General features: G+C 50.4%; 2 protein-coding genes across 2 annotated transcripts in view; both read left to right on the forward strand.

Annotated features, from left to right (window-relative positions):
* Positions 1-1,695: 1,695 nt before the first annotated feature.
* On the forward strand, positions 1,696-7,075 carry ZSCAN22 (zinc finger and SCAN domain containing 22). Its single transcript, XM_007457480.1, is given in 6 exon segments — positions 1,696-1,875; positions 1,877-2,104; positions 2,140-2,165; positions 6,127-6,149; positions 6,152-6,891; positions 6,893-7,075. Coding segments are annotated over 6 exon segments (1,380 nt in total).
* A 7,857-nt stretch (positions 7,076-14,932) lies between these two features.
* Positions 14,933-15,806, forward strand: part of A1BG (alpha-1-B glycoprotein) — a 4,153-nt gene continuing 3,279 nt past the window's right edge. The window contains 4 exon segments of the mRNA XM_007457522.1: positions 14,933-14,966; positions 15,054-15,089; positions 15,175-15,448; positions 15,530-15,615. Coding sequence (XP_007457584.1) covers positions 14,933-14,966; positions 15,054-15,089; positions 15,175-15,448; positions 15,530-15,615 — 430 coding nt within the window.

Genomic DNA, 15,806 nt, shown 5'->3' on the forward strand with positions numbered 1-15,806 from the left:
TGCTGGGACGGCTCTTGGAGAAGATGACAGCTAAAGTGGGGCCTGGAGAACTAGGAGAAATTGCTCAGGTGCAGAGGGGGATTTTAGGACAAAAGAGTAACAGGGACAAAGGAATTCAGGAATTGGGATAATGGCAAAGGCAAGGTTGCAAGAGGCCCAAGTAAGCTTTACAGTGGAGTTAGGGGCTAGAGCACAGCTTTGCCAGAAATCGCCAGCTGCCACTGAAAGGTTTCAGGATTGAGGTCTTGTTTTATTCGTGCTCACTTCTCCCTGTGCTCAAGGTCATGGCTTCAGTGCCAACAGTTGTTATGTTATTTTGCGTATTAGACCCTAGCAGGTGTAAAGTGATATCTCATTGTGCTTTTGATTTGTAATTCTCTGGTAGCTGATGATGTCGATCATCTTTTCATGTGCTTGTTGACCATTTGTATATCTTCTTTGGAGAAATATCTAGTCAAATCCTTTGCCCATTCTTTAACTTGGGATTATTTGTCTTCTTGTTATGGAGTTGTTCTAGATACAGGTCCCTTATCGGATATATGATTTGCAAATATTTTCTCCCATTCTGTGGGCTGCCTTTTCACTTTTTCTTTGTTTTGTTTTTTTTGCCTTGTCACACAGCTTGCACGATTTTAGTTCCAACTCCTAACCACTGGACTGCCAGGGAATTCCTCTTTTCACCTTCTTGACGGTGTCCTGCAAATCACAAAGGTTTTTAATTTTGATGAAGTCTAGTTTATCTATTTCCTCTTTTGTCACTTACCTAAGATGGCTTTGCATTATTTTTGAGTGTGTGTAGAACACTGACCACAAAACCATACACTGGGTCACAAACCAAGTCTCAAACCAGCAAATATCAAAGGATTAAAATTGACCAAAGCACATTTTCTGAGCACAACAGGGTTAATCTGGAAATCAATAATAAAAAGACTATCAGAAAACTCTGAATTGTTTGGAAATGAAGCAGCAGAGTTCTCAGTAACCCATGGTTCAGGAAGAAACCAAAAGAGAAATTAGAAAATATTTTTAACTAAATGATAATGAAGATGCAAAATCAAACTTGTGGGTGTACAGTTAAAGCTATGTTTATAGGGAAATTTATAGCCTGAAATACATGTATTAGAAAAGAAGAAAGGCTGAATGTCAGTTGTCTAAATATTCATCTCAGAAACTACAAAATAATTAGCAAATAAAGTAAGGGAATGCCCCTGTGGCTCCCAGGGGAGTGGGGTGTGTGTGTGAGATAGAAGACAGACCCACTCTGTGTGGGAGGAGCATAGGCCTGAAGCAGACTGGCCATGGGGTCAGGCTACTGGGGTTTGTAGCTCAGCAACCGCCCTTCCTTTCAGTATCTGGGAAACTTTGGGCAAATCTTTTTCTCCTGTCTGCCTGTCTTTATACCATATAATGAGAGAAAGCTCCCACCTCCTGAGTTTGTTGTGAGTTTTAAACGAGTTACTATATGCAAGCATTTAGAAAGGTGCTCAGCACCAAATGGGCGCTGCCCTGATTATTTTGATCATCTGTGACTCTGCAAGAGTGAGTCACATCTCACAGGCCCCAAGCCCACATCTGCCCTACCTGGCAGCCACAAGGCAGGGCCCCAAGTTCACAGGATAACCAAGTTCTGATCTTCCTGCAGACCCAGTTCCAAGGCTCCAGCCATCCCGTATCTCACTGGAGGTCTGCTGCCCAATGGCCATCCCCAAGAGCCTTGTGAGCCTGGTGCCCTGGGAACAGGATGACTTTCTGCGAGTGAAGGTCGAGCATGAGGAGGCCAGCTTCTCTCAGGTCCAGGAGTCTAACTTTGCCCACACCTCCCACCCTGAGTCTGCCCATCTGCGCTTCCGACACTTCTGCTATGAGGAGGCATCCCAACCCACGTGAGGCGCTGGCCCGGCTCCGTGAACTCTGCCGCCAGTGGCTGCGGCCCGAAGTGCACTCCAAGGAGCAGATGCTGGAGCTGCTGGTGCTGGAGCAGTTCCTGGGCGCGCTGCCCCCCGAGATCCAGACCTGGTTGCAGGCTCAGTGCCCCGAGAGTGGCGAGGAGGCTGTGGTGCTCGTGGAGGACCTAACTCAGGCACTGGACAAGAGAGGTGAGGGGGTGACAGGCAGGTGCCCACGGCACACGGGGCAAAGCCTGGACTGGAATGTTGGGAGTGCAGGTTTGCACTTGGGGGCACTCACCCTAACCCTCACACACTGCGTTAAGCAGGTCTGTTTTGACTGCCAGTGACCAAAAGCCCAGCTCAAACTGACGGAAGCCAAGGAGGGAGGTTTCATGGCTGTGTATCAGGAGTTCAGGTGACAGCATCAGGATTCTCTCATTCTCCTTTCTTTCTCAGTTGAGTTTTCCTACGTTAGGTTCATCTTTAAGTAGCTTCTGTCCCCAAGGGAGACACAGTTGGCCCAGCAATCTCATGCTTGTGCCTTATCAATGTAGAAACCTCATGGGGAGAACAGCAAAAGATCCCCGAGCTGAGCTTCACTGAGCTGGTCGGGGTCTTGTGCTTGTCTTTGACTGACCAAAGCCCCAGGGACTGATGTGAGCAAGGGAAGTTCCCCAAAGGAAAACCAGGCTGCTGCTATCAGATAAGGGGGCTGGATGCTTGGGGCTGGGAAGGGGGTAGAAATGCCATGTGCCCCGATGCACACCCTTGGAGCCCTCCCTGTGCTGACCTCCAGCATCTGGGTGAGACAGACCTACCCCAGGCCAGCATCTGGGTGAGACAGACCTACCCCAGGCAATGGGCACCATTGCTTAGAGACCCATTCAGATGTCGCAGCTCAGGGAGACCCAATGGGACACCAGGAGGACCCAGCCCCACCTGATGGGAGCGTTTGGGCAGAGGTTGTGGGCAGGGAGACCATGGAGTTTGGGCTCAGAAGAATCATCGAGGCTTGGTACGTCCAACCACTGCTCTGCTGCCTCCTGGCTGTGTGTTTCTTTTGTGCTTCAGTTTCCCTGTCAGTAGAACGGGGATTGTAGTCCTAATACTTACCTCAGTGTCATCGAGAGGTGTGAACAAGGCAGTCTATGCGGCCTGTGAAACAGTGCCTGCACGAATCAGACACGTGGTAACTCGAGCTGTTAGGAAAATTTGTTCTGCTGCCTGAGAAACGAACCTTTCTGAAAGAGCTTGTCAGATGCGCTCCCTTGGCCCCATCAGCTATGCCGAGACACGGACGGGGTAGGAGGAAGGGCGCGGCCCCATCCTCCTGTAGGGTCAAGAGAGTCTTCAGGGAAAATGCAAAATGGCACTGAAACAGCAAGAAAGAACGGCACTCCAGGCAGAGGGGATGGTGAGAGGCAAAGGCCCCTGGGGTATGGTATGCACTGGTGCATTCTGGGAAGAGCAGGTGGTGCAGTGCTTCTGGAATAGAGGAAAAAAGGGTGGTCGGGACCCAGCATGTGGCTAGGGAGGTTGAGGGACTTAGGGAACACCTGTGGGTCTAGAGGAGGAGGAGATTCTAGAGCTAAAATCCCAACTTGACCACTAGCTAGCTGTGTGATCTTGTACAAGTTACTCAACCTCTCTGAATTAATCATGTGGTCTTGTACCAATTACTTAAGACCTCCCCTCAGCTGGGCCTCAAGTTTCCTTGCCTGAAACCCAGTTGTCAAAGTGCCCCTTTCTTTTTTTTTTTTAAAGCATGGATCATTCTTTTTTTTTTAAATTTAATTTATTTATTTACTTATGGCTGTGTTGGGTCTTCGTTTCTGTGCGAGGGCTTTCTCTAGTTGCGGCAAGTGGGGGCCACTCTTCATCGCGGTGCGCGGGCCTCTGACTATTGCGGCCTCTCTTGTTGCAGAGCACAGGCTCCAGACGCGCAGGCTCAGTAATTGTGGCTCACGGGCCTAGTTGCTCCGCGGCATGTGGGATCTCCCCAGACCAGGGCTCGAACCCGTGTCCCCTGCATTGGCAGGTAGATTCTCAACCACTGCGCCACCAGGGAAGCCCAAAGTGCCCCTTTATGAGAGCAAAATGAAGCTGAAACGATACCCATTGCACTTGGAGCCGAGCACAGGACAAGAGCCTAACAGTGGCCAGCAGCCCTGGGAGGCAAGCAGAATAGCATCCCCCTCTTGCAGATGAGAAAACTGCAGCCCAAACAAGGGCAAGACTACCCAACCCGTGGAGCTGTCGAGCGGCAGAGCTGGGGCCCCATTGTGGACTTAACCAGCAGTTATTCCGACCACCCGCCCCCAACTTCCTGGAATCTGTCCAGTAAACGATGTCCAGTCAGGCGTCCTTAGGTGCACTGTGTACCCGTCAAGGGCAGGTCCGTTAAGGAATGCTTCTACCTCGTACACAAGCCAATCTCCAGCTGCCGCTCAGCCATGCTCTGCCTTCACAGCACATTATAAAGAGCAGGCCTCAGGCTTCCCAGGGGCTCAGGGAGGCCAGGTGGAGGCATCACCCACCCACCCACAGCAGCAGGTGTCTACTTGGGGTACAAGGTAGAGTCTACTGCATCCTGGATTGATTCCCTCATTCAGCCGTATATACTGAGCATCTGCAGATGCATCCAGATCCAGGTGGCAGGGACAGAGCTCAAGCCTGCCCAGGGGAGCAGGTACATAGGCGCCTGGCGTGCTCGCTCTCTCACTCTCTCCCTCACTCTCTCTTTCAGATCCATTCAACCTCAGGGTTTTCCTCCTGACACTTGTGACAAAATCAGGAGCCTTAAAGAATGGAGAGTTTGCAGTGGGTGGTTTGAGGGGTGGATGGAAACATGTGATGCAGGTTTTTGTTTTTTTTAATTGAAGTATAGTTAATTTACAATGTTGTATTAATTTCTGCTGGACAGCAAAGCAATTCAATTATACACATGTATACATGCTTTTTTTATATATATAAATTTATTTATTTGTTTATTTATTTTTGGCTGCATTGGGTCTTCATTGCTACATGCGGGCTTTCTCTAGTTGTGGAGAGCAGGAGCTACTCTTCGTTGTGGTGCCTGGGCTTCTCATTGCGGTGGCTTCTCTTGTTGTGGAGCACAGGCTCTAGGCGCACGGGCTTTAGTAGTTGTGGCACGTGGGCTCAGTAGTTGTGGCTCATGGGCTTTAAAGCGTAGGCTCGGTAGTTGTGGCACACGGGCTTTGTTAATCCGCAGCATGTGGGATCTTCCTGGACCAGGGAACAAACCCGTGTCCCCTGCATTGGCAGGTGGATTCTTAACCACTGCGCCACCAGGGAAGTCACATACATTCTTTTTAAAATTCTTTTGCATTATGGTTTATCCCAGGATATTGAATATAGTTCCCTGTGTTATGCAGTAGGGCCTTGTTGTTTATCCATTCTATATATAATAGTTTGCATCTGCTAATGCCAAACTCCCAGTGATATCATATGGTATTTGTCATTCTCTTCTGACTTACTTCACTTAGTATGATAATCTCTAGGTGCATCCATGTTGCTGCAAATGGCATTATTTCGTTCTTTTTTATGGCTAATATTCCATTGTATATATGTACCACATCTTCTTTATCCATTCATCTGTTGATGGACATTTAGGTTGCTTCCATGTCTTGTCTATTATGAATAGTGCTGCTATGAACGTAGGGGTATCTTTTTGAATTATAGTTTTGTCTGGATATATGCCCAGGAGTGGGATTACAGGATCATATGGCAACACTATTTTTAGTTTTTTGAAGAACCTCCACACTGTTTTCCATAGCGGCTGCACCAATTTACATTCCCACCAACAGTATAAGAGGGTTCCCTTTTCTCCACACCCTCTCCAGCATTTCTTATTTGTAGACTTTTTGATGATGGCCATTCTGACTGGTGTGAGGTGATATCTCATTGTAATTTGGATTTACATTTCTCTAATAATTAGCGCTGACGAGCATCTTTTCATGTGCCTATTGGCCGTCTGTGTGTGTGATGCCGGTTTTGATGGTGTGGGAGGACAGCACTGTGCCCTTTTGTCATCCAAGACACCAAATGAGAAACTCTCCTTTGGAAATGGGGCCAAATATCAGGAGTGGCCCACATCTCCCCTTTCAGAGTGAGGCCAGGGCCCAGCAGAGAGGGGAGGCCTGGTATGGAAAATGTGGTGACACTGTGGTTCGGATTGTTGCAGGCTGGTGCTGGGATCTGAGCTCTCAGAGGCGAGCTGTAAGCAGAGCAATTCGGACGAGTCAGGGCCACTGAAACCCTGGTAGGAGAGCTTTCCCCAGGACCCACCTTTGGTGATGACTGCGAACCTGAGGGCAGCTTAGAGAGGCAGGCCGGACTCTCAGGGAAGATTTGGACAAAGTCTGTCACCCAAGAGATGGATTTCAGGAAAACTTCAGGGCCTCACAAGGGCGCCCTCACAGACCAGCCCAGCTGTGAAGCTGGTGCTTTGGGGGATGGTCCCAACATGTGGCCCGACTTCACCTCCCAAGTGAAGACTCCATCTAGAGAGAAAGTGGATCCACTGGATGGTTATGGCACAGAGCCTCCAGGCACGTACTTGGGGAGGAAGCCCTCCAAGTGTGGTGAGTATTGGAAGACGTTCCGGAGCCCCTTGGCCCTGGAGGCCCAGCAGAAGAGCCATGCTCGGAAGATGCCCCACACCTGCAGTGAGCGTGGGAAAGCCTTCAGCCGGAGTGCACACCTGGCCCAGCACCAGGTGGTCCACACAGGGACCAAGCCTTACGAATGCAAGGAGTGTGGGAAGGCCTTAAGCCAGCTCACCCACCTGACCCAGCACCAGAGGATCCACACCGGGGAGAAGCCGTATGTGTGCGAGGAGTGTGGCAAGGCCTTCAGCCAGGGCACCCACCTGACCCAGCACCTGCACATCCACACAGGATAGAAGCCCTACAGGTGCTACGCCTGTGGCCGAGCCTTCAGCGACTGCTCGGCTCTGATCCGGCACCTAAGGATCCACCTGAGGAGAGAAGCCCTATCAGTGTCAGGTTTGTCCAAAGGCCTTTGCACAGAGCTCGTCCCTCATCGAGCACCAGAGGGTCCCCACGGGGGAGGAGCCCTACAAGTGCAGCGACTGTGGGAAGGCCTTCAGCCGCGCCTCAGCCCTCATGGTTCACCTGCGGATCCACATCGCCGTCCTGCAGTGACCGAGGAAGGCTCCCCACAGTGGCTCAGCATCTAAGAGAAACCTGAGTTCTGAAAGAGCTGGGAGGGACGGGATGGGTGACTGATGAATCCCCACAAATGACCAGATGCTAAAGGGCAAACTCTGGGGCTGTCTGGGAACAACTCTTCATTCTGGGACCCAGATGGAGGCCCCTGATGAACATAAAGCTATTCAGGTCATCTGGCGAAGCTTCCAGAAGGCTCCTGCTGCCCTCCATACCCCACTGAAGCCCATCTCAGAGAGAGGACAGCTGAGCTGAGCATGTGGATTGGTCCTCGGAGCCAAGGCAGTCAGGGTCAATTTGCTCTCAGGACTCAGTGGTCCCTGGATGCTTGGGGTGGGGAGGCTCCAGCTTCACATTCCCACATGGTGTCTCTTCTTGCCTGTTCCTCTCCCACGTAGCCCAGGAGGGACACCTGCCCGCACCCACCTCTGTGCCTTCACACATGCTGTTTCCCTCCACCTCTTCACGTCTGACTCCAAGGCCAGCTTGTGAGGCTGCCTTTTTCCAGACCCTCAGCCTCTATCGCATTTTCTGTGTCCTGAGGGTACGGCTGGCCGCTTGCCTGGCGTCCGTTTCTCCCTCCCTTCTCCTTCCACATCCCACCAGTCGTCAGCCCTGTTGGTTTTACTTACAACCACCTCTGCTCCATCTTCTCCACCTTTGTTACCTTATGTGAGCCCACATCACCTGCCACCTGGATTCCAGCAGGGGTCTCCTTCCTGACCCCTCCCTGCTTTCATCACACACACGTACACACACCACACACGTCACAGACCACACATCTACACACACCGCATACATGCACACACCACACACGTACACATAATACACACAGCACACACATCCCAGACCACACACATACACACACCACACACGTCACAGACCACACATCTACACACACCGCATACATGCACACACCACGTACATACACACAGCACACACATAATACACACAGCACACACATCCCAGACCACACACGTACCACACACCACACACACCACACACCTCGAAGGCCACACATCTACACACACCACGTACATACACACAGCACACACATAATACACACAGCACACACATAATACACACAGCACACACATACCACACACCACACACCACACACATACACACACCACACACATCCCAGACCACACACATACACACACCACACACGTCCCAGACCACACACGTACACACACCACACACGTCCCAGACCACACACGTACACACACGACACACGTCCCAGACCACACACGTACACACACCACACACGTCCCAGACCACACACGTACACACACCACACACGTCCCAGACCACACACGTACACACACCACACATATCCCAGACCACACACGTACCACACACCACACACACCACACACCTCGAAGGCCACACATCTACACACACCACATACATACACACAGCACACACATAATACACACAGCACACACATACCACACACCACACACATACACACACCACACACATCCCAGACCACACACGTACACACACCACACACATCACAGACCACACACATACACACACCACACACATCACAGACCACACATGTACACACACCACACACATACACACACCACACACACCACACACCTCGAAGGCCACACATCTACACACACCACGTACATACACACAGCACACACATAATACAGCACACACATACCACACACCACACACATACACACACCACACACATCCCAGACCACACACATACACACACCACACACATCCCAGACCACACACGTACACACACCACACACATCACAGACCACACACGTACACACACCACACACATCACAGACCACACATACCACACACCACACACATACACACACCACACACATACACACACCACACACATACCACACACCACACACATACACACACCACACACATACCACACACATCCCAGACCACACACATACACACACCACACACATCCCAGACCACACACGTACACACACACCACACATCACAGACCACACACGTACACACACCACACACATCACAGACCACACACATACCACACACCACACACATACACACACCACACACATACACACACCACACACATACCACACACCACACACATACACACACCACACACATACACATACCACACACATACACACACCACACACATACCACACACCACACACATACCACACACATCCCAGACCACACACGTACACACACCACACACATCACAGACCACACACATCACAGACTACACACATACACACACCACACACTCACCACACACACATCACACACACCACACACATACACACACACACACACACACACACACACCACACACACACACACCATTGTTTTCTTTTCCACACCAGCTTCCAGCAGGCTCTTTCCACAGCCCGAATCTGATTGTATCTCTCCATGTGGGAAGCTCTCCACTGCATCCTGAATGGGTTACAAGTTTGCCAAGATATAAGTTGCTTTGGGTGCCAAGCCGTCTCTTCAGTTACCTTCCTGTGTGTGTAGGAATACTGTCGTTTTTCTGTGTGTGCAGTGAAGATGGTTTCAGAGTACTGCCCTGTGGGATAAACCTCAGATCCATCACCTGCTGTTCACGGTCATCCGTGTCTGGCCCCCAGCCTTTGTCTCCCGTGGCCGCACCTCCCACACACCAGCCAGTTCCTGAGGAAGCCACCCTTCCCCGCGGACGTGCCTTTGCACCTGTGCCTGGAGCCCGCCTCTCTTCTTCCCTCCAAGATGTTTCCAGTGCCCCCCCCCAGCCAGCTCAGACAGACTTCAGCTTCCCCCTCTGCTTCCAGAGTGCCTCGCCCTTACTCCTCTTAAGCCTCCTACCATATTATATGTACTCCTTACAGAGCTTGGAAACTGTGTTTCCCAAGGACACTGTGAGCTTCCAAGAGCAGGGGCCGTGTCTTATTCTCAGCACACGGGGCAACGGGCCCTGACCCATGGCTGCTGAATGCATGACTGACGCCTTCCCGGAGGTGGTCACCACGCTCCATCCTACGTCGTCCTTACAGATGTTTATGTGGCTCTCTCCCCCGCGCCAGCTGTGGGGCCTACAGGGCAAAACAATCCAATTTCTCCAGGGCCCCGGCACTCAGACCAGCCTGGCATACAGCAGCCTCAATAAAATGTTCCTGTATTGAGTTCACCCTTTCCATGGCCCCAGAGCCCCCCTGGTGCCGTGGGCTCTGGCAGCCAGCATCCTGTCACTGCTCTCTGCCTTCTCTCACAATGCTGTATCCCTGTCCCTCTTGCAGGGTCCATGTCTGTAACTGGATGTCGCAGCCTCTGTTCCTAACTGCCAGGGCATCAGCCTTCTTTCCTCTGTTTCTCTGATGACCCCATCACGTGTGAACCATCTGACACCACCCCCCATACTGTCGTGTACTGGTCATCGTCACCATCTCTCCCTGTGTTTCTCCCTCCGTATTGGATTTGTTCCTTCTGTGTCATGAGTAAACAAAGACCAACCGATGTGGGTGGTTCAGAACAGGAAGGCTGAGACCCAGGGAGATGGAGATCTTGTGTCAGCATCTCTGAGAGAGTCCCAGGTACACCTAGACACAGGTCGACTTCCACACACAGTGTGGCCGAGGCCGAGAGACTGAGAAAGTTGACAGATGTGGGGGGAAACTCAGAGGCAAGAGATGCATGTTCCCAGTGCCCCCAGGCCTCCAACAGGCTGCAGGGAGTGGCCCTGAAGTTAGGCTGCTTTGGGGGCATCGGATAAGTGACCTTCATGAACCTCATTGACCTACTCAGCCTGGAAAGAGGGGATGATCAGACGTGCTTTGTGCAGCGCCTGATCCAGGGCCTGGCAACTTGCTCTGACCGGTGACATTTGACTCCGCCTCTCTGACCCCACCCTCACAGTCTCTGTCACTGAGGAAACAAATCTCCTTCCCCTCGGTGCTCTGAGCATCTCTAACACCCACTCTGCCATGAGAAGTGTGTCTGCCCATGTTTGTCTAAAGGGGAAGGAGGTCAGGGGAAGAAAGGAATCTTTATTAATGGCCTGCTTGTGTTGGTCAATCTGCCAAATAATTTATATACAGCATCTCATTTAATCCTCACACAACACTCTGAGGGCAGGACAAGCATCCCCATTTTTTAAAATATTTATTTATTTATATTTATTTTTGGCTGCATTGGGTCTTCATTGTTGTGCACGGGCTTTCTCTAGTTGCGGTGAGCGGGGGCTACTCTTCCTTGCGGTGCACAGGCTTCTTATAGAGGTGGCTTCTCTTGTTGCGGAGCATGGGCTCTAGAGCACAGGCTCAGTAGTTGTAGCAAATGGGCTCAGTAGTTGTGATTTGCGGGCACTAGAGCGCAGGCTCAGTAGTTGTGGCTCATGGGCTTAGTTGCTCCGCGACATGTGGGATCTTCCCAGACCGGGGCTGGAACCCGTGTCCCCTGCATTGGCAGGCGGATTCTTAACCACTGCGCCACCAAAGAAGCCCAGCATCCCCACTTTATAGAGGCAGAGAGGGGTCAGAGAATGTAGGATGGAAGGATGGAAGCACTGGGATTTGAGAGCACATTCAAATATATCAGTGATTTCAATAAGCATGACTATACTCCACACACCAAATAAGACAAATGCTAACAGATTGGATGTCTTTCAAATCCAGGCATATGTTTCTATTTTTTTATTTTAATTTTTTGGCCACACCACGGGGCTTTCAGGATTTAGTTCCCCAATCAGGGATCGAACCCATGTCCCCTGCAGTGGAAGCGTGGAGTCCTAACCACTGGACCGCCATGGAATTCCCCAGGCATATGTTCTTTAGAAGACATACACTTAAAACAAGGACATGGGAAAGTTGAGGGTAAAGGAACACAAAAGGATATACAAGGGATGCATGAAGCTGAAGCCAGCTGATGGAGCTGTATTAATTTCAGACAAAATAGCTGTTAATGCAGAAAAACATTATTAAGATGAAAGGGTCACTGTATTTTTATAAAAGGAACAATGCATTAAGATGACGTAAGGGCTTCCCTGGTGGTGCAGCGGTTGAGAGTCCGCCTGCTGATGCAGGGGACACGGGTTCGTGCCCCGGTCCGGGAAGATCCCACATGCCGCGGAGTGGCTGGGCCCGTGAGCCGTGGCCGCCGAGCCTGCGCGTCCGGAGGCTGTGCTCCGCAACGGGAGAGGCCACAGCAGTGAGAGGCCCGCGTACCGCAAAAAAAAAAGAAGAAGAAGAAGAAAAAAAAGATGACGTAATAGTTTGAAACCAGGCAGGTTTTAACAGCCTTGTTATAGGACAGAATCACAATGAGAGACTCATGAAACCATAAGTATAGTCGGAAATGAAATCACATTCTTTGTGATGATGGAAAGAATATTTGAAGAAATAATGGCTGGAAACTTTCCCAATTTGGTAAAAGGTATAAACTTACAGGTTCGGAAAGCTCAGTGAACCCAAAACAACAGAATCTCAAAGAAATCCATGCCCAGACACATCCTAATCAAAGCTGAAAACTAAAACATTTCAACTTTTTGAAAGCCGCCTGAGGAAAACTATGCCTCACATAAAGATTAATACAAAAGATCATAGATTTCTTTTTTATTTTTTTAGCTGCGCCATGTCTTAGTTTCACAGGATCTTCGTTGCCTCGTGTGGGATCTTTAGTTGTAGCATGCTGGATCTAGTTCCCTGACCACGGATTGAACCCAGGTCCCCTGCATTGGGAGCGCAGAATCTTAACCACTGGACCACCAGCGAAGTCCCGTAAGATCATAGACTTCTTATCAGAAATCATAAAGGCCAGAAGGCAGGGAAACAACATTTTTAAAGTGCTGAGAAAAAGAACTGTCAGTCCGAATTCTATATGCAGTGAAAATGCACTTCAGGAATGAAAGAAGGGGCTTCCCTGGTGGTGCAGTGGTTAAGAATCTGCCTGCAAATTCAGGGGACATGGGTTGCAGCCCTGGTCCAGGAAGATCCCACATGCCACAGAGCAACTAAGCCCGTGAGCCAGAACTACTAAGCCCACGTGCCACAACTACTGAAGCCTGCAGGCCTAGAGCCCGTTTTCCACAACAAGAGAAGCCACCACAAGGAGAAGCCCGCGCACCACAATGGAGAGTAGCCCCCCGCTCGCCGCACCTAGAAAAAGCCTGTGCACAGCAACGAAGACCCAGTGCAGCCAAAAATAAATAAAATGAATTAAAAAAAAAAAAGAAAGCAAAATAAAGACATCCTCAGGTGAAGCAAAACTAAGACAATCTGTTGCAATCAGGCCTGTACTAAAAGAAATGCTACAGGGACTTTAGATTGCTTACATTTGATCTTTAAGATATTTATGGTGGTCGAAAGTAAGATTTATGACATTTTCTGGTAGGGTTTTCAGTGTATGTTAACATGGTATATATGACAACTGCAGCATAAAGAGAGGAGGGTATTGGGCTTCCCTGGTGGCACAGTGGTTGAGAGTCCGCCTGCCGATGCAGCGGACATGGGTTCGTGCCCCGGTCCGGGAGGATCCCACATGCCGTGGAGCGGTTGGGCCCGTGAGCCATGACCGCTGGGCCTGCGCGTCCGGAGCCTGTGCTCCGCAACAGGAGAGGCCACAGCAGTGAGAGGCCCGCGTACCGCAATAAAAAAAAAAAAAAAAAAAAAAAGAGGAGGGTATCAAAATTCATTCAGTGACATATTTTGAGATTTGTACATTTTACTGTTTATAAATTATATCTCAAAGAAAACCATTAGTGTACAAGATTTTTTTAAAAATTTAGAGGGGAGGATAAAGTGACCTATATAGTGATAAAGTTTCTAAATCCCACTTTAAGTGGTAAAATATTAATTCTAAGTTGACTGTGAAGAGTTAAGTATGCATACTGTAATCCTTAGAGAAATCCCTAAAAAAGACTATACAAAGAGATGATCAAAAACTCAGTAGATGGGGCTTCCCTGGTGGCGCAGTGGTTGAGAGTCCGCCTGCCGATGCAGGGGACACGGGTTCTTCCCCCGGTCCAGGAAGATCCCACATGCCGTGGAGCGGCTAGGCACGTGAGCCATGGCCGCTGAGCCTGCGCATCTGGAGCCTGTGCTCCACAACAGAAGAGGCCACAGCTGTGAGAGGCCCGCGTACCGCAAAAAAAAAAAAAAAAAACTCAGTAGATGAATTAAAATGGAACCTGAGAAAAAATAACCCAAAAGAGGGCAGGAAAGGGGAAACAGACGGATAACAGAAGGAACAAACAGAAAAGAAAAAGGTGGACCAAAACCCAAGCATATTGGTAATTTTGTTTGCTAACTATGATTCCATACTATTATTTAAATGTATTTGTTATTATTTATTACATTACTTGGTTTAGTATTTATTTTATTTTAATGTATTTCTTTTCTCTCTCTCTTTTTTTTTTTTTGCCACACTGCCTGGCATGTAGGATCTTAGTTCCCTGACCGGGGATCGAACCCTTGCCCCCTGCAGTGGAGTCCTAACCACTGGACCAGCAGGAAATTCACAATTTTATTTTTATTTTAAAAATATTCTTATTATTTTTCCATTTACTATTTATTATTAATTTTCTTCATTTGTTATTCTTTGCTGTTATTATATCATTTATTTTGTTATCTTTACTCTTAATTTAGTTTATTCATTCTGCATAGTTATTGATTGTTGCTATAGCTGAGACTCCTGAGGCCACATCTGCCCTTTGTCCCGACCCCCTGGAGCCCTGCTTTCCTGGAAATACAGATGAGCTGCGAGGTCAGTGCCCTGCGCCCTCCACCCCACCCCACCCCCCCGGCCACCCTGGCTGGGCCTTATCACCCGGCAGACACTCCTGTGGCTGCAGTGAGGCTGACCATGTCCGCCCGGGTGGCCCTCCTGCTGCTCTGGGGTGAGGCGTCCTGCCTGGGGTCCCCGGGGCCAGATAAGGGGCGGGAATGAACAGCCATGGGGCCTCACAGGTGGTGGGTCACCGCAGGTCTCTCCCTGAACCCAGTGACCGAGGAGGCCGTATGTGAGTGGGCCGGGCCTGGGCATGGTGGGTGCTGCGGGGTGAGCCCCTGCCTGGGCCCCCAGATCTGATACCCATCCCCACGCAGACTGCGACACAAGGCCAACCCTGTGGGCAGAGGCCGAATCGCTGCTGGAACCCTGGGCCAACGTGACGCTGACATGCCAGAGCCCCTTGTGGACCCTGGAGTTCCAGCTCTTCAAGGATGGGGTGGCCCAGGAACTGGTGCACCTGGGTTCACCTGCCACCGAGTACAGATTCCCACTGGGAGCAGTGACTGGTGACACCCGGGGCCTCTACCGCTGCCGCTACAGCATGGACGGTGGGAGGACCAGCCTGAGCAACCTCGTGGAGGTGACTGGAGCAGGTGAGTGGAGGGCTCACGGGCCTCGAGGCAGGAAGAGAGGCTGCTGGAGAGGCCTCCCTTCCTCCACTCCTCACTCTCCCTGTTCTCTTCCGGCCCCCTCCCCGAGTGGCTGGTGGCCTTGGGTAAGTCAGGTGACATCTCTGAGCCTCAGTTTCCCCATTGGTAAAATGAGGGTGATGTTTGTACCAACCCTAGAAGGCTGTGAGGAATAAATGACTGAATCCTCAGGAAGCGGTTAGGCCAGGCCTGGCCACAGTTAGGCCCTGAACGCGTCTTCCTTTTGTAGTCCCCTGTCCCTGTCTCAGCCTGTCCCGCCACCCCTCCACCCCTCCACCCCCGCCCATGCCTTCCCT

The sequence above is a fragment of the Lipotes vexillifer genome, unplaced genomic scaffold (assembly GCF_000442215.2).
Source record: "Lipotes vexillifer unplaced genomic scaffold, Lipotes_vexillifer_v1.1 scaffold995, whole genome shotgun sequence".
Classification (NCBI taxonomy): Eukaryota; Metazoa; Chordata; class Mammalia; order Artiodactyla; family Lipotidae; genus Lipotes; species Lipotes vexillifer.